This window comes from Macaca nemestrina, chromosome 6 (genome assembly GCF_043159975.1).
Source record: "Macaca nemestrina isolate mMacNem1 chromosome 6, mMacNem.hap1, whole genome shotgun sequence".
NCBI lineage: Eukaryota > Metazoa > Chordata > Mammalia > Primates > Cercopithecidae > Macaca > Macaca nemestrina.
Window position 1 is genome coordinate 102,073,705 of NC_092130.1, and position 20,460 is coordinate 102,094,164.

At 42.8% G+C, this 20,460-nt stretch overlaps 2 protein-coding genes across 8 annotated transcripts in view; one reads left to right on the forward strand and one right to left on the reverse strand.

Annotated features, from left to right (window-relative positions):
• Window positions 1-9,317: 9,317 nt before the first annotated feature.
• LOC139363844 (uncharacterized) lies at window positions 9,318-10,717 on the reverse strand. The gene has a single exon (XM_071098816.1). The coding sequence runs from the start codon at window positions 10,711-10,713 to the stop codon at window positions 10,213-10,215; it is 501 nt and encodes a 166-aa protein (XP_070954917.1). The 5' UTR covers window positions 10,714-10,717; the 3' UTR covers window positions 9,318-10,212.
• LOC105475144 (family with sequence similarity 169 member A) overlaps window positions 9,512-20,460 on the forward strand; it is an 89,632-nt gene continuing 78,683 nt past the window's right edge. For 3 of the 7 annotated variants that reach the window (XR_983161.3, XM_011730172.3, XM_011730177.3), the window contains exon 1: window positions 10,312-10,447. The gene's annotated coding sequence lies outside the window, so the exon portion shown is untranslated. Of the gene's footprint in view, window positions 9,924-10,311; window positions 10,448-10,554; window positions 10,684-11,049; window positions 11,071-20,460 lie in introns of those variants that run through there. The other 4 variants (XM_011730176.3, XM_011730175.3, XM_011730173.3 and 1 more) reach the window with 4 other exon arrangements.

Below are 20,460 nucleotides of genomic sequence, written 5' to 3' on the forward strand. Positions count from 1 at the left end.
AGGCCGAGGTGGGTGGATCACAAGGTCAGGAGTTTGAGACCAGCCTGACCAACATGGTGAAACCCCGTCTCTACTAAAATTACAAAAAATTAGCCGGGCATAGTGGTGCGTGCCTGTAATCCCAGCTACTCAGGAGGCTGAGGCAGGATAATTGCTTGAACCTAAGAGGCGGAGATTGCAGTGAGCGGAGATCACGCCGCTGCACGCCGGCCTGGATGATAGAGTGGGACTCTGTCTCCAAAAAAAAAAAAAAAAAAAAAAAAAAATTCTCCCTGTGATTTTATGTATTTAAAACATATGATGCATTCCAAATCTACCCATTTATGCCGAGACCAGCTCAGTCGGGGAGACCCTAGCCCAGGGGCGCTAGAAGAATTAAAGACACACACACAGAAATATAGAGGTGTGAAGTGGGAAATCAGGGGTCTCACTGCCTTCAGAGCTGAGAGCTTCGAACAGAGATTTACCCACACATTTATTGACAGCAAGCCAGTGATAAACATTGTTTCTATAGATTATAGATTAACTAAAAGTATTCCTTATGGGAAACAAAGGGATGGGCCGAAATAAAGGGGTGGGCTCTGGATAGTTACCTGTAGCAGGAGCATGTCCAGGCACAGGTCGCTCATGCTATCGTTTGTGGTTTAAGAACGCTTTTAAGCAGTTTTCTGCCCTGGGCGAGCCAGGTGTTCCTTGCCCTCATTCCGGTAAACCCACAACCTTCCAGCGTGGGCGTCACAGCCATCACAAATATGTCACAGTGCTGCAGAAATTGTTTATGGCCAGTTTTGGGGCCAGTTTATGGCCAGATTTTGGGGGGGGCCTGTTCCAACACATTTATGTCTTACTGGAGGATCAAAGATGATGATGAATCTTTCTGAGGAAATGTGTCTTTTCCACGCACTAAATAAACGTTACGAAAACTTGTAATTATGCCCTGGAAGTGGGGGGCGGGACTTGGAGAGCAATTACACTTAAATGATGTAAAAACGAAAGATGTGCTTTTCAAAAACTAACAGATTATAAAATTTTGCTTAGTATATACTAGAGGAAGTTTTTACAAGTTCTATTGCCAACTAAGGGTTTAATTCTTCCTTCCTGTCTGGGAAAATACGAGATCTAAGAAATTATTTAAACTTGAAAGTATAGGATATTTGGTATGTTTTAGGGCTTCAAAAGCAAAATCTATCCATATGGCATAGAATTTTGTCCACGTTTAAGGCAGTATGGAATTCTGGCTAAGGGAGTATGCTTTTGAGCCAACATGCTAGGATTACTATCTGTGTGACCAAGGGCAAATTGCTTAGCTTCTCTGTGTGCCTCAAGGCTCCTCTTAGGTAAACTGGGGGTAACAGTGTATACCTGGAAGGATGGTAAGAGAACTAAGTGAATTAATTTCCATAAAGAAGTCTGTAGAGTGCCTGGCAATTTGTTAGCTGTCAAAAATATCAGTTACGATTTTAGCTATTAAGAATTCCTCTTCCCCAGTGCAACGAAAGAGCTCTTTTCTGGGTCATGTGTATTAGTAACCTCCAAAATCCAGGGTTGTGGCAAGCTTTTTCTACTTAAGATGGTTCCACTCCTTTTTAAACATAGAGGAAAAATGCAATGAGAACGAACTCTTAACATGTTTCCTTTGCTAATAACAAAGTAATAATTAAAGCAAGCATTGCAACAACAAAAACCAAAGCAATAATCCTTTTACTCTAAAAACCATTCAGGCAAAAGCCTCAAAGCGTATTTCAAAATATTGTGGTAAAAATTTTCAGCATATACTAATCTGATAAAAGCTCATTTTTTTAGTTGTTGTTCTTTGCCTGTAACAGGACCAGCTGCAGACAAAACCCCTCAGACACCGAGATAGTGAAGGGAGTGGCTTTAATCAGCTGGGAGCATCGGCAGGCTAGCGTCTTAAAATCCGAGCTCGTCAGATGCTCAACTTCTGTGCCTTTTAAGGGCTCACAACTCTAAAGGGGTCCACGTGAGAGGGTCATGATCGATTGAGCAAGCCAGGGGGTATGTGACAGGGGCTGCGAGCACCGGTGGTCAGAGTGAAACAGAACAGAACGGGAGGTTTCACAATGTCTTTCCATAGAATGTCTGGAATCTATAGCTAACAACAGTTGCTAGGTCAGAGGTCCAATTTTTACTACTAGGCTTAGGTCAGGCAGGCCCAGCCCTGGTTTTGGGTCTGGTTCCTAGGTGCTGCACTACCTGTCTTTAGTTTCACTTCTCTTTCCTTTTCTGAGTATAAAACAATATGAGAGGGTCTCTCTCTTCCCTCATTTGCCCCCTGTAAGACTCTCACTTTTTATTAGTGGGAGTTCTCACTCTCATTTTCGCTATTTATGTCTTCTTGTGCAATATATTCATAGTGATTCATATAGTACGCTTGTGCTGAAGCATTCTGGTGAACGAAGGTAGCGATGAGGCTTTTTATCATTTGAAGAAGTACACGTAGCAAACAAGGGAGCAGTAAGCAGGTTCCTATTACTATTATAACCCTTATTATAAGAGTTTTAAATCCTCCTAGTGCTGGGAACTGCCTTCTAAACATAGCTTCAGGATCGAATCCATGCTACACTTGTATGGGTACATATGCCAGTTTTGTCATATTTCTAACTATGTCTTTAAATACTTGCCTTTGATTATCTATGTGAAGACAGTAATTAGTAAGGTTAAATTTCTTATAGACCTCTCTTTCAGCTGCTAGCAAGTAGTCGAGAGCCAATCTATTTTGATAGATAGCATTTCTTATCTGAGTTTCTTGCCGCATCAGAATAGTCAAGGCTTGACCGGTTTTATTAGCGATGATTTCTAAAACAGCTTGCAACTGTATGATTCGGCTGAGCATATAAATGGGGGTCTGGTATCCCCATGAGCCGTCTTGTGTCTAAGTGACAGGCCTATAGTATTGTATAATTTTCTTAGGGGGCTATTCATTATTTTTCAGTTTGTTTATAGCTATGCTTTTCTTTTTGCGGGAAGCATAGACAGGGAAGCCGAGGAGTTCACATGTTTTTTATGGGCAGTAGAAAGAAAGATGGTTTAATAGTGCCAATAACACAACTACCTGTCCACTGGTCAGGCAGCTTAGCGTAGGTTCTATGTCCACATATCCAGCATAGCCCAGTGGGGCCGTCTAGTCCCAGTGGGATTCTGGGTGGGCCTAAATGGTCTGCAATTTTGGAAATTTACTGAATGGATTTTTATCTATATGGTTTGAACTCCACCATGTATTTGTTTTTGTGGTACTATTATACAGTTTTTGTCCTAGGCAACTAAGTCATTCTATAGAATGAGTGAATTATTTCCTTTTTCTAGCTATGCAATATTGTCCAATAATTGAGACTTTTAGAACCTAGAAATGATCAGGGTGATTCTTTAGGGCCGGGAATTCATCAGGAACTGGGTCAGGAGGCACTAATTCTTGGGCTTCTTATGACCATTGATCTTCTATTATAGTTCTTTCACAAACATAACATTTAGAGACTGGGCTACATACCTTGAATAGAATAGCATTATACAAACAAGTTTCTTTTAGAGTCCTGGTACACTTATAATAACCATAAAATAATAGGACTGTAGCATTCTTTTGTCCTACCTCAGTGACTTGATGTGTATACTGGGAACAGTCCTCAATCTGAGGAAGGTCAGTTGAGGTCCTTACTGTACAAGTCCACATTTTAAGGAAAATGAGTCCCGAGATGAGCTTCCTCATGCTTCAGCTGTGCATGGACCAGTCAGCTTCTGGGTGTGACTGGAGCAGGGCTTGTTGTCTTTTTCAGAGTCACTTTGCAGGGGTTGGCAAAGCTGCTCCCGTCCACGTACAGCTCCCAGTCTACTGATGTTTAAGGATAGTTTCAGAGGTTGGACCCACTAGAATAAACTGAGTCTAATACCTCTACACAGTTATGTTTAACTGGGCTCTCTGATACCAGGAGTAAGGTGGCCGGGTTTAGGGTGAGGCAAACTTTAATGGTTATGCAGGGATTTTCACAGAGCAAGCTTTGGTATCTAGTTAGTCTAGCACTCATTAGCTAATGATGTCCTTTGGTATTTATTAAAGTCACCACAGCATGGGGGGACTTTATGTTTACGTTTGGCCTAAGAGTTAGCTTATCTGCTTCTTGTGCTAACAGGGCTGTTTGCTGCCAGGCCCTTAGATATGGGGGCCAGCCTTTGGAAGCCCTGTCTAGTTGTTTTGAGAGAGAGGCCACTGGTCTTGGCCAGGGCCCTACAGTCTGGGTTAAAACTCCAACTGCCATTTTTTTTTTGACACATAGAGTGTAAAAAGTTTTGTCAGGTCAGGTAGCCCCAGGGCTAGGGCCGACCTGAGCTTTTCTTTTAAGTCATGAAAAGCTCATTGCTGTTGGTTGAAATAGATGTAGTTTATCTAATTTATATTTTTATTGACTGTCATCTACCAAAATACTGACTTAAATCCTGTAACTATTTGATTTCAAGCTTTAAATTGATCTGGTATTCCTTGCAGGGCTCCAATTGCATCTAAATAGATGTGAGAGTCGAAAGACCCATAAGGAGCTTCTCTTGCTTTACTATGTCTTATTTTTTTCTTCCTCTGGTTGATGAAATGCCAGGGTGAAAGGGATAGCCAAATGGACTAAAGTACAAGTGCCATTCTAGTTATTCGGCAGAGTGCTCAGTAAAGGTCCACCACAATACCACCACACATCCGCTCAGGGATGAACAAGGGCTGACAGATTGATAAGCTCTTGAAAATTCTTAAGCTCACTGCATCCCTTCAGGTCTCCAAGGAATGCTAAGTTTCCTCCCTCTTGTGAGAGACACGAAGTGAACTTAGTGTTGGGAGACGGAAGCTGGATGGCCCTCGGGGGCTGACCTGCGGGGTGCTGGACTTTGGGATATAGCAGAGAGGGAGCTTGGCATGACTTATTACTCCAGGCTGTAGAATCCTGGAAAAGAGCTACCATGGAACCCATGCTTAGTCGACTGGAGGACCGTCTTAGTGCAAAGGGGACAATCTGGGCCTCTGGCCTGCCATGTGCACAAGCATAATAATTGCTTTTGTTTAACGTGCAGATGGAATATTTGATCCATTTCAACCAGGCATTTGCATCTTGATATGCTGTCTTTTTTTTTTTTTTTTATACTTTAAGTTCTAGGGTACATGTGCACAACGTGCAGGTTTGTTACATATGTATACATGTGCCATGATGGTGTGCTGCACCCATTAACTCGTCATTTACATTAGGTATATCTCCTAATTCTATCCCTCGCCCATCCCTTCTCCTCACAATAGGCTCCGGTATGCTGTCTTAATTGCCAAACTTTGTTTTAAGTTTTTAACTTCTATGATCCTCTAGTAAAATGAAAGTTTCCTTTCCTTTAGCACCTATTTTTATTAGTTTTTAGACCAAAGAAAGCTAAACACCATTTTATATTTAATAACGCTTCTTGTATGATTTTTATACTAGATAAGCTAAATTTTACCTTTATATTAGTGTGTTATTAATGTTAAACTTAATTTTAATAAAACCTTATAGACATATTTATCTAATTTTTAATGTTTGACCATAAGGTAAGATTTTATAGACTCTTTTTAACCTTTTATAATTTTTGTTAAAGAGCAGGTTGGTGCTTTAAGAAAAACCTGTTGCGTTTTTACTTTAATGTCCAGTTCACAGAAAAACTGGATGATACCTTTTTAACTTTAGCTAATATGCTTACACACAGAATTTTCCTTACAATTAACCTTTTAAAACTTGCTTAAACTTTCAAAACAATAATTTTTTTAACCTTTTAGTGTAGGTAAAAATCCATATTCTTATGCCTCCTTATAATCTTTTTACCAAAGGTATATTTTACTTTTCTTACACACCTTGCACATAAACTGTTTCTTCAATAGTTCTCAGGAGACTTTATTACTTTTAAATTATACAACATTTTTTGCATAAATTTTTTATGACTTTTTTTCTTTCACAACTTTTGCAGACAATTCTTCAACATGTCTCAACTTTCTGACTTATTACAAACATTTCTTTCTTTAAACAACCAGTTAATTTATTTCAGGACAAGAATTTACCATATAACACTCTTATTACATAAGTTCTGCCTCTCCCCCTTTTTTTTCCTTTTTTTTTTTTTTTTTTAAGATAACCATTGCCTTTTTTTTTTTTTTTATAAAGCGAACTTTCTTTATATCTGTGGACTAGACTGTCTAAGGCCACAAGATCAGAAGTTACTGTAATACATGTTACACTGTTAACTTTTAGCAAACTTTACTTTGTTGAAAACCTTGTAAGTTTGGTATTTCAATTATCCTTTCTCATTAATAAGACGTTGTTTAATCTAAATTAACTTAGAATTGGTATAGACGGCTTTTAAAGGAATAGGGTACACTGTTTTTTTCTTAACTATTTGTATATTTCTTTCTTTCTCTTTTCTTTCTCTCTTTGACTTTCTGTCTCTCTCTCTCTGACTTTCCTTTTGCCTTTGTCTCTTTCTCTTTCTGTCTCTCTGTCTCTCTCTCTCTTTTCTTGACTCCTTCTTTGTCTCTCTGTCTCTTCCTCTCTGTCTTTTCCTCTCTCTCTCTCTGCTGGTCTTTCCTTGCCTCTGCCAGCTGCTTATGCTGCTGTTCTCTTAACTACTGCGGCGGGGAAGGGGGTCTAAAATCAGCTGTAACTGTCTATGTACGGAAACTGGTCTGGGTGCTTTGGCTTACAGGTTACCTCGTGCCATACCTTTGAAACAAGGGACCGGTCTAGGCTTCCTTCTGATGGCCAACCCACCTCTCATGCTGGCCAGTCTATTTCACACGAAGTTTTCCTGGTGTCATAGTAACACCGTAATCTCCCTTAAATCCTTTCTTGAAATTTTTCAACATAGTTCCTAGTGGGGTGGGCTTACTTTGTGCCTGACCCATGTCTCCTTGAGACAAAACACCCCCCACACACACTACAAAACACAGAATGGGTAAAAAGGGCACACACACTGTTACAGTTTACATCAAACCAGAATCAAAACCAAAATCAGAGTATCAAGAAATCCAAGCCAGGTCAAAACCAAAACCAAAGTATCAAGCAACCCAAGTCAAGTCAAAAACAAAAACCAAAATGCTGGTAAAGGCACACCGTGGGTGATCAGGCCACGCTTCCACTCAAATGGAGTAGGCAAGTTCCCAAGACCAGTCCTGTCAAGCAATTCAAACCAAGTCAAAACCAAAACCAAAGTGCTGATAAAGGCACGCCATGGGTGATCAGGCCACGCTTCCACTCGAGTGGGCAAGTTCCAAAGACCAGTCCTGTCAAACAATTCAAACCAAGTCAAAACCAAAACCAAAATGCCGATAAAGGCACGCCATGGTTGATCAGGCCACACTTCCACTCAAATGGAGTGGGCAAGTTCCAAAGACTAGTCTTACCAAGTTTCAGAAGTCCAGACTCCAAGTGCCAGTTCCTTCCCGGTGTTCAGCCACTGCATTGATCCTCCACAGGGGCCTGCCATACACTGCTCTGGCGAGGCGTCCCACCGGGGCAAATGCCTACCTGGGAGCGCTCTCAGGATCTGCGTCGCTCCGGCTGGTTGGAGTCCCCGGCAGGATGTTCCACAGGGCAGGCTAAAGCCGCCTAAGGAGCTGCCTTGACCATCTGTTAATCACCTCGATTCCCAGTCAGGGAACCAAGAAATGTAGCGAGATGAGCTGCAGACAAAACCCCTCAGACACCGATAGTGAAGGGAGTGGCTTTAATCAGCTGGGAGCATCGGCAGGCTAGCGTCTTAAAATCCGAGCTTGTCAGGTGCTCAACTTCTGTCCCTTTTAAGGGCTCACAACTCTAAGGGGGTCTGCGAGAGAGGGTTGTGATCGATTGAGCAAGCCAGGGGGTACATCACGGAGGATGCGAGCACCAGTGGTCAGAGTGAAACAGAACAGAACGGGAGGTTTCACAATGTCTTTCCATACAATGTATGGAATCTATAGGTAACAACAGTTGCTAGGTCAGGGGTCGAATTCTAACTACTAGGCTTAGGTCAGGCAGGCCGAGGCCTGGTTTTGGGTCTGGTTCCTAGGTGCCAGGCTACCTGCCTTTAGTTTCTCTTGTCTTTCCTTTTCTGAGTATAAAACAATATGAGAGGGTCTCTCTCTTCCCTCATGCCCACTAACATAAGCAAAACTTATCTCAGCCAAAGAGAGAAGTCAATGGTGATTTAAAAAGAAAAAAACAAAAACTCTCAAAAATAGTGTCATGTTGCAAGTAGGGAAAAGAGAATCAGGCTGGGCGTGGTGGCTCACACCTGTAATCCTAGCACTTTGGTAGGCCTAGGCAGGCAGATCACTTGAGCTCAGGAGTTCAGGACCAGCCTGGGCAGCATGGCGAAACTCCGTCTCTACAAAATTTAGTGGTATGCGTTGGTGTGCACCTGTAGTCCCAGCTACTCCGGAGGCTGACGCCAGAGAATAGCCCGAGCTTGGGAGGCGGAGGTTGCAGAAATTGCAGGTTGTAGAGGTGGAAGTTGTAGAGACCGCGCCATTGCATTCCAGCCTGCCTAGGCTGTGGGAGTGAAACCCTGTCTCAAATTAAAAAAAAAAAAAAAAAATTGGACTTTTTTTTTTTTTTATAGGGCTGGGTGAATGTAGTTCTGTCTCCTACCAGAGTAGCCAGACATTTGGGAGCCAGGCCTCCCTGATTCAGGCACAAATACCCGCACACTTCTTAGACAATAGCTAAGAGTTAATCATACCCAGGCATTTCAAATATTATAAACAAGTTGTACTGGTTAGCTTTACAGTAAGGCCTGAGGCTTCAACATCTGTAGGGTATAGTCTGGTAGCCAAAAAAAGCTTCCCCAAATGGCAATTGTTTGGGATTACCCTGGGGACTCCTACTTACATATAGCTCTAGAAATGTAAATACAAGTCATATAATTTCATCCATCACTGGCTATAGGTAGAACCCAACTATCCAAAATTTCTGCTCTATTCAATCTAATTCATTACGTTTCATTAATGGTAAATGATGTGTAATAGTCAAGATTTTGGCTAATTAAATATTATACAAATGAAACAATAGATTCTTACATGGCAGAAAAGCCTTTTTTTTTTTTTTTTTAAATCAGGGTCAAATATATCTGTATCAACAAGTATTCTTTGAAGTATTTTTTGATCTTGCTAATTTTGCTAATCATTAGGAAATTCGTGAAAGTTGGTATTGTGATTGTTAAATATTTCCCAGGAATGAAAGAAGCAATTTCCCACTTTTCTGGATGAGCTGAACATAATGCTACGGTTCTTGCATAATGAGTAAAAGAAAGTCTTGACATTAATACATACAATATTGTTTCTCAATACATTTATTAAATACATTAGACTACAATATGCATTACCTTAAAGTCAATATATCATCTTTTAAATGCAGGAGGGCTAATTTTTTCAGTAGGAATGTGTAATTAGCAAAGGCGCAAGAGGCCATATGACAGTAGAATAGAGCTGGCAGAGGCAGGGGAGGAAAGCCGGGTGGAACCCTGCTATCTTTCTGGGTCAGGGTTAGTCTGTACCGGTTAAACGGTGAAAGAGAAAAGGTCAGCGCAGGAATTTGGTATTTTCCTGACATCTCCAGATGCAAGTCCGGACTCTAGGACTTCTCTAGACTGTGAAAGCAGACCACGATTCTTCCTTGCACGCACCTAAGTGGCAGTAGGTTTAGGATGAAGGTGGCGGGGCGGAGGCCGGCGGTCTTCGCCCGTGCCCTCTGCACCCCTGTCCCGAGGTCGGGATGGCCGCGCCCACTCTGGGTAAATTTCAGGAGGGCCTGCGCGGGGCTGGAGAGCTCCGCCGGGATAAGCGAACAGTAATCCTGCGAAGGTCGGCATTAAAGGAATACGCAAAATCAGCGTTGTAGCCCCCGCGGCTTAACCGCATCTATTTTTATATCTAAGCCAAGGTGACTCTTTAATACCAGGCCATCGCCCTGAGCTGGGCGTCGCGCTGCCGGGTGACGGCGGCCGGGGCGGGGAGAGGGGGCGCGGGTGGCTAGGCGGGGGCCGCGTGGCACCCCCGGGCTGGCCGAGGCCGCACCTGCCGGCCGGCGCTTGAGAGCCTGGGCTGGAGGGAGGCAGGGCGGCGTCGCCGGCTCCGAGGAGGGGCCGCTCCGCGCGGGCGGGTGGGGGGATTCGCGGTGGGCGCGGGCGCGGAGCGGAAGCGAAGGCTGGAGGCGCTGCGGCGCTAGTGCGTCACGTCGTCGGAGGGCACGGTGGGCCGCGGCCGACCCGCGACGAGGAGCCGGGCGTCCGGGGCGAGCGGGAGGCGGCCGCACCAGTCCTGGCAGCCGCACCAGCCCTGGCAGGCGCGAGCGGTGCGGCCCGGGACCGGCCGGAGGTCGCCAGCGAGCAGCCGCCGGCTCCATTCATTCGCGCGGCTCCGCCTCCTTTCCCGGGCTCTTCCAGCGGCTCCCGGGGCGCGTCTGAGGTGAGTGCGCTCCCTATCCCCGGCGCGGACGTGGGGTGAGGCCGAGGCGGTCGCGCCAGGCCCTCGCCCCCGCCGGCGCCAGTCCCACGGACACCGAGCGGCGACGCGGGACACCGGCTGTGAATGGCCCCTTGGGGCTGGGCCTGGCGCAGACCAGTGCGGGCCGCCTGGACCCGGGGCTCGCGTCCAGCTGGCGGCGGTCTGCGGGAATCCCGTAGGGCGTGTGGCGCCCCCAGGTGCGCTGGCCTCCGCCTCGGCGCCACCATTTTGTGTGAGGGAATGCTGGTCTTCTCCCCTCGCCTCCACCGCGGGCCAGTTCGCAGCTGCGGCTGGCCGCCCCCTCCCCTCGTCCTCTCCCCACCTGGATGCTTGGCGTGCGCGCTGATTGCTTTGGCTTGGGGAGACGCGGACTCGGGGAGGTGTGGAACTTAAGCGTTTAGACTCGGTTCACGCGACCAGGTGGCCTCCAGAGATGCTCTGACCGTCTTCCCTTACCTGTAACTACTTTTGGAATAGATACTGTATGATTCTCTCTCCTTTAAATGCAGGTCGTTGCAGTTTTGTCCTAATTGTGTTCTCAGCTCTCCATTATGCCATTTTTCAAGAGGCCTATGCCTTAGGAGGTAAAGCCTTGAACCCTGGGTGGTTTATGGCTCGGGGGTCTGGATTACACTGACTCCCATGACTGTCCTTGGGGAGAAAGGATGAAGCATTTCACTGGCTTTTTAGCGTCTGGGAAGCGGCGTGGGTATCGTATCGGGGTGGATTCGAAAATAACCACCTGATGCAGGTCACCTTTCCCCGCTGGGAGAGCAGTTCTTAACGTAAATTAAAACGGTGTGTACGGATTTTTTGTGGAGTTGGAACTGGAGGGACATATTTCTAAAAAATTTCCAGAAGGGAAAGTTTTCATTGTGATTCTCAGAGAACTGTGACACAGTTTGTCATTTTCAAGGTTCCTGAGAATTTGGGAAATATTTTAATTCGTTGGCTCCTCGCGAATTACTCTACTTACGAACTGAGCAGATTATACCCAAGCCATTTGTATTTTTCATTGCATCACAGACAGGGATTACAATCGGGAATGCTGGCTGTTGCATAATAAACACATTTGGGCCCTGGAGGGAATTCACCGAAGTGGATCTGGGTTTGGTGTGCCATGCGATTTTATTTTTTACACAGGATGTACAGATAATCTTTGCAAACTACGTCCCTTATCCTACTATGAAGTGTTGACAAGAGGAAAGATTTTTAGTGACTAGTATGGACCAGACTAAATTTTTTAGTATTTTAGTTTTGCTTGTTTTGGAGGAAAGGCAAGGAATGAGATGGCGAGAGGCACGAGGGAAAAGTCCGTTTGTCCTAACACTCGAAGCGCAAACAAAGATAAAACATGATCATTATAGTGGACTTTTCTCCTTAAATTAATGATGAGGATCTGTTTGGGGAACTTAGAAATAGCTTATGTGAATAGCAACGTTGACCTTCCACATGAGTGACCATAAATTAAGATGTCTTACCTGTGGATTTTAGGTTCTAAAAGGCTTCAAATTAGTCTGACCTTTGAGATAGTATTCAAGTCATTATAAATGCTATCATTTATTTAATAAAGATGGAATATATATCCAACAAAGGATTTTGATTTGGAGAAAACTAATTAAGTGCTTTTGAGGAAAGATTTCCATGTCACCCTCCTTATTAAACTTCTCATTTTCTGTTTTGTTGAAAACTCCCACTAATTTTGTCTTCAAACAAGTGATTCCATATCGTGTACCATCTCTGGCAGAAATATCATGCTTCCCATTAAAACTATGTTTGTTCTATAGGGAGAATTATGGAGGCAAGAAGAACCTTAGACATTTAGAGATGAGTCTTGGTTTAGGGAATTTAAGTAAGCAAAGCTTGCCTGCTAGGGATTGCGGGTGACCTGTCTGGACCTATCCTAGGCCTATGGGGGATGAGATTTTTTTTTTTTTTCTAGCAAATAACAACGCTGAGTCAAACACAACTCTTACACTTTTACATTGATTCTGTTATTATACAAGTCAGAGAAGTTCACTGAATTGGTAAGATTGTATTTAATTGACTCCAGTTTGGAAGTGATCTTGGTGTGCTTTTGTCTTTGAAGTTGCTTGAGATTTTGAACATTATTTTACCAATGGTTGAGAAATTGAAAACAAAAACCTAGTATTTTTCTCTATTAGCTCCTGCCTAAATACTCCGTTTTAAGCCTTAAGCATATTATGTTCAGTCGTCTGCCTAAAAATTCAGTAAGATTTACTTTTTAAAGGTAAGTACAACATAAGAGAGTTGAGTATTCATGTAGAGGTTCCAACAGTATCTGTCTAGCTCACGCCTGTAATCCCAGCACTTTGGGAGGCCGAGGCGGGCGGATCACGAGGTCAGGAGATCGAGACCATCCTGGCTAATAGGGTGAAACCCCGTCTCTACTAAAAATACAAAAAATTAGCCGGGTGTGGTGGTGCGCGCCTGTGGTCCCAGCTACTGGGGAGGCTGAGGCAGGAGAATGGCGTGAACCTGGAAGGCGGAGCTTGCAGTGAGCCGAGATCGCGCCACTGCACTCCAGCCTGGGCGACAGAGTGAGACTCTGTCTCAAAAAAAAAAAAAAAAACCAAAAAAAACCAAAAAACAGTATCTGTCAAGGATTCTGTATAAAGGATTGTTGGTTGGGTAGGAAGTTAAAACTTGTATGTTCCTTCCCCTGACATTTTGTGATTCTAAGTGGAAAAAAGGAATTGTGTGATTATCGTATTTAAGATGATAGTCTCCTCCCATGCCATTATTTTTTGTATATTTAGCCCTGAAATTTAAGTTCTAAATTTGGTATGCCTCAGTGGTAGTAGGAATATTTCACAATTGTTTCAATGATAACAATAAAATCACCAAGGTAGAATTATTAAGGAAAAGGTGTGATGATTTAAAGATAGTGAAGGAAAAACTAGTAATTTATCAGATATCCTAGAATACTTATTAGACTCTTGGAGTTTTAGAGTTGGTATATGATACCTTAACGTTTACGTGCTCTGTATAGGGGACTACTCATCTATGCTAGCCTGTTTTTTAGGCTAGAATTGTGACTTGCCTAGATTCCTTCCACCCCCACATGTGTGTGTGTGTGTGTGTGTGTGTTTTTTTTTAAGAATACAGTTTTGGTTACTAATTGTTCCAATAAAATGCTAGTTTTAGGCTAAACAAAGGTAGGTTTCATTTATTCCACAAACATTGAGTGTCTGTTGTGTGTTGTAGGGCACAAACAGGCCCTACTGTCATGGAGTCTATAGTTTAGTGTAAAGTATTGTGGATTACAATGTTAACAATTCCTTAAGGTCTAACTATACAAAGGTTTTTGAAAATACAAGTTGGGAACAAATTTAGCAAATTGCATATTTCAAAAAGTGCCAAGTTGCATGTTGTCACACTTTATTTGTAACTTCTCAGGTATAGAATTAGTTTAATTTGGAAAATTCATTCCAGTAGTCCTTGTAATGTGTACTGTTAGGCTGGGTACAAAAACATGAATGTGCAAAGTAATCTAGAAATTCAGTATTAAAGCTGAGACAAACATTAAGGAGATAATCCTGTCCTGTGAGTGAACTGAACAAAGTAATATGGGGCTTGCAGAGGAGGGCTGCATTAATTCTGTCTGAATGACTCTGGAAGGGCTTTACAGAGGTGGTGACAGTTGAACTTGGTCTTGAACAATGGATGAGTGAGAACTTGTCAGAAGTTTTTGGGGATGTAGGATACGATGAAAGACAGTCCCAGCAAATGCTCAAGCGTAGAGTTATAACCGGTCCTGTTCTGAAAACAGGGAAGTCAGTTGATCTGGCCCAGGTCCCATGGTGGTTGCGGCCTGATTGTGAATGGATGTGTATGAGTTTTGCTCCATGGTGATGGGGAACCAATAATGGGTTTTCGAAGAAAGGAATGAACAGAATGGGGTTCTCTCTGTCTCTTTTTAGGAAGATCATTCCAATAGCAGTTTAAACACTGGATTGGAGTGGAGAAAAGATACGAGCCTTTATGATAATCTTGGCAAAGCCTTGAAGCAAAGCTGTGGCTGTGGAGGTGACAGAGGAGGGGCTAGAGTTGAGACACATCTGCTGAAGTAGAAAGGCAGTATTTGAGGTCGAAGGAGATGTGCTTCGGTGTCACACAGACTGGATTTAAGTCAGGGCACCAGGACTCTGCTGCCATGGTTGTGTAAATGAGGGATAGTTACTTAGGCTTGGCTTCTTTAGCTGTAAAATGAGTATGAGACATACTTTGCAAGCTTATTGAAATGGCCAGAAGTAGTGTATAAAGCTCATTGACTGACATGTGATATGTGCATAATGATAGTATCACCCAATTTTGTTAATGATGACAATGAAGAGTTGTGTTAAGGGAAAAGAATGACTGAGTGGGCCGGGCGCTGTGGCTCAAGCCTGTAATCCCACCACTTTGGGAGGCCGAGACGGGCGGATCACGAGGTCAGGAGATCGAGACCATCCTGGCTAACACGGTGAAACCCCGTCTCTGCTAAAAAATACAAAAAACTAGCCGGGCGCGGTGGCGGGCGCCTGTAGTCCCAACTACTCGGGAGGCTGAGGCAGGAGAATGGCGTGAACCCGGGAGGCGGAGCTTGCAGTGAGCTGAGATCCGGCCACTGCACTCCAGCCTGGGTGGCAGAGCCAGACTCTGTCTCAAAAAAAAAAAAAAAAAAAAAGAATGACTGAGTGGAGGATGACTTCAACAGGTTTTAGCATACAACTGGGTAGGTGGTTGCTTTGTTAATATCGAATGTGAGGAGAGGAAGAAGAGAGGATTGTAGAGGGAGAGAAGGTAACATTTCTTTTCTTTTGGAAGATGGAGTCTCTTTTTTTGTTTTTTGGTTTTTTTTCTCTTTTTTTGGAAGATGGAGTCTCGCTCTGTTGCCCAGGTTAGAGTGCAGTGGTGCAATCTTGGCTCACTGCAACTTCTGTCTCCTAGGTTTAAGTGATTCTCCTTCCTCAGCCTCCTAAGTAGCTGGGATTATAGGTGTCCACCACCACGCCTGGCTGATTTTTGTATTTTTAGTAGAAACAGCATTTTACCATGTTGTCCAGGCTGGTCTTGAACTCCTGACCTCAAGTGATCTGCCAGCCTTGGCCTCCCAAAGTGCTGGGAGCCACCATGCCTGGTCAACTTTGGATATACTTTATTTAGGTTTGGGTTTCCTGGGGGAGAATCCAGGTAGAGGTATTGCGTGAACTGTTGCAAATATGAATCAGAGATCTAGGCAGATGATAGATAGTCGGGAGCTACCAGTGTATATATTTGGTAAATGGAGCCTCTAGACGGGATAAGATTTCTAAGTAAGAGCAAGTGGAATAACTGAGGCTTGTAGTTAGGTGAAATATTGTGAATTGAAATGTTAAAAGGTTCCTTAAGTCCAAATGCACACAATTTTTGAAAATATGAATTGGGAACAAATCCATTTATTAGACTTTTTATTTTTGAAATGGAGCCTCACTCTGTCACCTAGGATGGAGTGAGTGGTACAATCTTGGCTCACCACAACCTCTGCCTCTGGGTTCAAGTGATTTTTAGTAGAGACGGGGTTTCACCCTGTTAGCCAGGATGGTCTCAATCTCCTGACCTCGTGATCCGCCCGCCTCGGCCTCCCAAAGTGCTGGGATTACAGGTGTGAGCCACTGGCCCTCGGCCTTATTTAGAAATCTTATCCTGTCTAGTGGTTCCATTTACCAAATATATACACTGGTAGCTCCCATATCTGTATTATCTGCCTAGATCCCTCTCCAGAAAGTCGGATTGTCCTGAGTGTCAAGGAAAGACAGAAACTTTTAAGTGACAGAAGGTGGTCAGTTTGGTGTAGTCTATCATAAGGTCAAGAGAAGTAAGAATGAAAATAATCAGTTGAATTTGGAACTTGGAGGGTTATTGTAGATCTTATGAGTAGTAGCATTAATATAGTGATAAGGACAGAAGCCAATTTATTCATAGAAGTGGAGAAAAAGTCAGTGAGTTTGACTTACTGTTACACAATGAAAGATAAAGTACTAAACCATACTAATAAAGAATTTTGTAGTCTGAAAGCTTTTATACATGTATACCAGTGCTTTCAAGTTTGGATTGACTTGTGATGTACCTAATTAATTTATTCTGAGACTTCCATCAACAGTAGTTGCTACTCAGTGCAGTTCTACAGTTTAAGCCCATAGGCATAGGTTTGAATCCTGACTTTGCTGTTTCTAGCTGCCTGACTTTTATTAAGATACTGAATCCCTCCTGGCCTCAGTTTCCTCATCTGTAAGAGTGGTTATTACAGAATTCATCTCAAAATGTTGTTGACAGAATTACCTAAATGTGCTAATGTATTAATGGTGAGCTACTAATATTATTATCAGCGGAATTAGGATATCTTTTAGTATCTAGTTCAATGATCGTCATCTTCTTATCTTTTCTCCCTTTTATTATCTCTCTACACCCACCCCATGTACCATGTATGACACTTCATTGAGGTTCTCTTCTTTTCTAATAGTGATGGGGTCTCGCTTTGTTGCCCAGGCTGGTCTTGATCTCCTGGCCTTAAGCAGTCCTTTCACCTCAGCTTCCCAAAGTGCTGGGATTATAGGCATGAGCTACCATGCTCAGCTGAGGTACATTTCAAAGCAGTAATTTACTTCCTTATTTTAAAAAAATCGTGATGTATCTGTCTCTCATCAATCAGAACTTTTGATTTATGTGAGATATAACCACAAGTTGAGTTGATAGAAATGTTAAAAATTAAGAAAACCTTCATTTTTTGTTAGTTTGTGTATTAATGTGAAGGAAATGTATGTTTTTTGGTTTTTGTTTTTTTGAGATGGAGTCTTGCTCTGTCGCCCAGGCTGGAGTGCAATGGTGCGATCTCAGCTCACTGTACCCTCCGCCTCCCAGGTTCAAGCAATTCTCCTGCCTCAGCCTCTTGAGTAACTGAGACTACAGGCATGTGCTACCGTGCCTGGCTAATTTTTTATGTTTTTAGTAGAGACGGGTTTCACCATGTTGGCCAGGCCGATCTCGAACTCCTGTTCTCAGATGATCCACATGCCTCGGCCTCCCAAAGTGTCGGGATTACAGGTGTGAGCCACCATGTCCAGCCTTGTTTTGTTTTTAAAAACTGAAAATAATTCATGTTAGCCCCTTCTATAGTTTTTATGGGTCCCAAACTAAGAGGCTGTCTTCTAATTTTAGATATGGTACTGTTCTCTATTAATTATTTATACTCATGAGTGGAAAATATAGCTAAATTTAGCAAAAAAGTACCCCAATTTTTTTTTACTTTTTAATTTTTCAACTTTTATTTTAGGTTCAGGAGTACATGTGTAGATTTGTTAAATGGGTGAATTGCATGTTGCTGGGGTTTGATGTACAAAATGATTAGTCACTGAGGTAGTGTGCATAGTACCTGATAGGTAGCTTTTTGGCCCTTACACTCCTCCCACCCTCTACGTTCAAGTAAGCCCTGGTGTCTGTTGTTCCCTTTGTCGTGTTCATGTGTACTCAGCATTTAGCTCCCATTTATAAGTGAGAACATGTGGTATTTGGTTTCTCTTCCTTTGTTAATTCCTTTAGGGTAATAGCCTCCATCTGCATGCATCCATGTTGCAGCAAAGGACATGATGTTTTTGTTTATTTGTTTGTTTGTATTTTTGAGACAGAGTCTCGCACTGTCACCCAGGCTGGAGTACAGTGGCGCAATCTGGGCTCACTGCAACCTCTGCCTCCCAGCTTCAAGCGATTCTCCTACCTCAGCCTCCCAAGTAGCTGAGATTACAGGTGCCTGCCACCAAGCCCCCCTAATTTTTTTGTATTTTTGGTAGAGACAGGGTTTCATTATGTTGGTCAGTCTGGTCTCGAACTCCTGATCTCATGATCTGCCCTCCTTGGCCTCCAAAGTACTGGGATTACAGGCGTGAGCTGCCTGGCCTTGTTCTCTTTTTTTTTTGGATTATGTAGTATTCCATGAAATACCCAAATTGTAGACATCTTGATATTTGGCTTTAGAATATAATATATATCTAAAAATACTTGAAGTTAATTTCAAACCATGAAAGAAGAAATAGAAGTGATTCTGAATAAATTTTGTTTGGAGAATACTAATTTTTTTGTATCTGAGTAGCGTCCATGGATGGAAAAAAATGGCATACTGGCTTGGATAGACTCAAGGGAAGTTCTTGTGCCTGTGACAGTACTTACAATGGGCACAGAGAAGTTTCTCCTGTCTCTAGCTGGAAACATACCAACTGTAACTAACAGTATTCTTTGACTAGTTTGTTGGCTGGTCATGTTTTCATGCACTGTAATTAATTCATTTTTGGGTAGAATTCATTGTTGGAAAGTCCCAGTTCTTTTACCCTTTAAAGATAGGCAAAATAAGTCTAAACTTCTAAACTTTTCATCAGCATATTGATTCTTCAAATATTTTACGGGTAGATTTTTTTTTTTGTTTTTTTTTTTTTGAGACAAGGTCTGGCTCTATCACCCAGGCTGGAGTGCAGTGGTGCAGTCTAGTCTTGACTCACTGCAGCCTCTACCTCCCTACAACCTCTGCCTCCCGGACTCAAGCCATTCTCTCTCAGCCCCCTGAGTAACTGGGACTACAGGTGCATGCCACCACGGCCAGTAATTTTTTGTAGAGATGGCGTTTTGCCATGTTGCCCAGGCTGGTCTTGAACTTGTGAGCTCATTGGCTCTGCCCACCTTGGCTTCCCAAAGTGTTAGGATTACAGGTGTGAGCCACTATGCCCGGCCAAGGGTAGCTTTCTTGCCTCCCTTCCACAGTAGGAATTTTTTCTCCCAATTTCAGTTCCTTATCTGGTGTATCATGGTTTCGAGATCTTTTGCCCTCTTGGCCTTCTCCGTTGGAGGCATTCCAGTTTTGCAGTGTGAATTTTTTTTGAGGTAGAGTCTTACTCTGTTGCCCAGGCTGGAGTTCTGTGGCGCCATCTCGACTCACTGCAACCCTTGCCTCCAGGGTTCAAGCGATTCTCCTGCCTCAGTTTCCCGAGTAGCTGGGATTACAGGCATGTGCCACCATGCCAGGCTAATTTTTTTTTTTTTTTTTTTGAGACGGAGTCTCGCTCTATCACCGAGACTGAAGTGCGGTGGTGCAATCTCAGCTCATTGCACACTCCGCCTCCCAGGTTCATGCCATTCTCCTGCCTCAGCCTCCCAAGTATCTGGAATTACAGGCGTCCGCCATCACACCTGGCTAATTTTTTTTTTTTTTTTTGTATTTTTAGTAGAGACGAGGTTTTACCATGTTAGCCAGGATGGTCTTGATCTCCCAAAGTGCTGGGATTACAGGCATGAGCCACCGCACCCGGCCCTTTTTTTCCTTAAGATGTACACCTTGGAAGGGAATAAAACACTGCAGATACTGTCTGATCCATGAAAAATGGAATATTTTTCCATCCCTGGATGGAAAATTTATTTCATCTTAAAAAAAACCTTGGTTATGGTTCATATTTAATCTAGTATCATCTAAATCTCAAGGTCTTATTTGTATCTGTCCTGCAATGAATAATTAAAAAACTATAGTGCAATGTAGTGAATTTTATTTTTCCCCTAGCTCTATTTTGGAGTAACTCATTAAAGAAATATTTGGACAAATAAAATAAAATACCTAGGAATAAACTTAACCAAGGAAGTAAAAGATCTCTACAATGAAAACTGTAAAACATTGATGCAAGAAATTGAAGAGGACATAAAAAATGGAAAGATACTTCATGTCCATATATTAGAAGAATCAATATTGTTGAAATGTTCATATTACCCAAATCAATCTACAGATTCAATGCAATTTCTATCAAAATACCAATGACATTCTTCACAGAAATAGAAAAAAAAAATCCTAAAATGTATGTGGAACCACAAAAGACCCAGAATAGCCAAACCTATCCTGAGTAAAAAGAACACAACTGAAGAAATCATATTATCTGACCTCAAATTATACTACAGAGCTG

What these genes read in the sequence shown, in the direction of transcription:
- LOC139363844 (XM_071098816.1), bottom strand. Translation starts at nt 10,713, where the DNA reads ATGGTGGCGCCGAGGCGGAGGCCAGCGCACCTGGGGGCGCCACACGCC.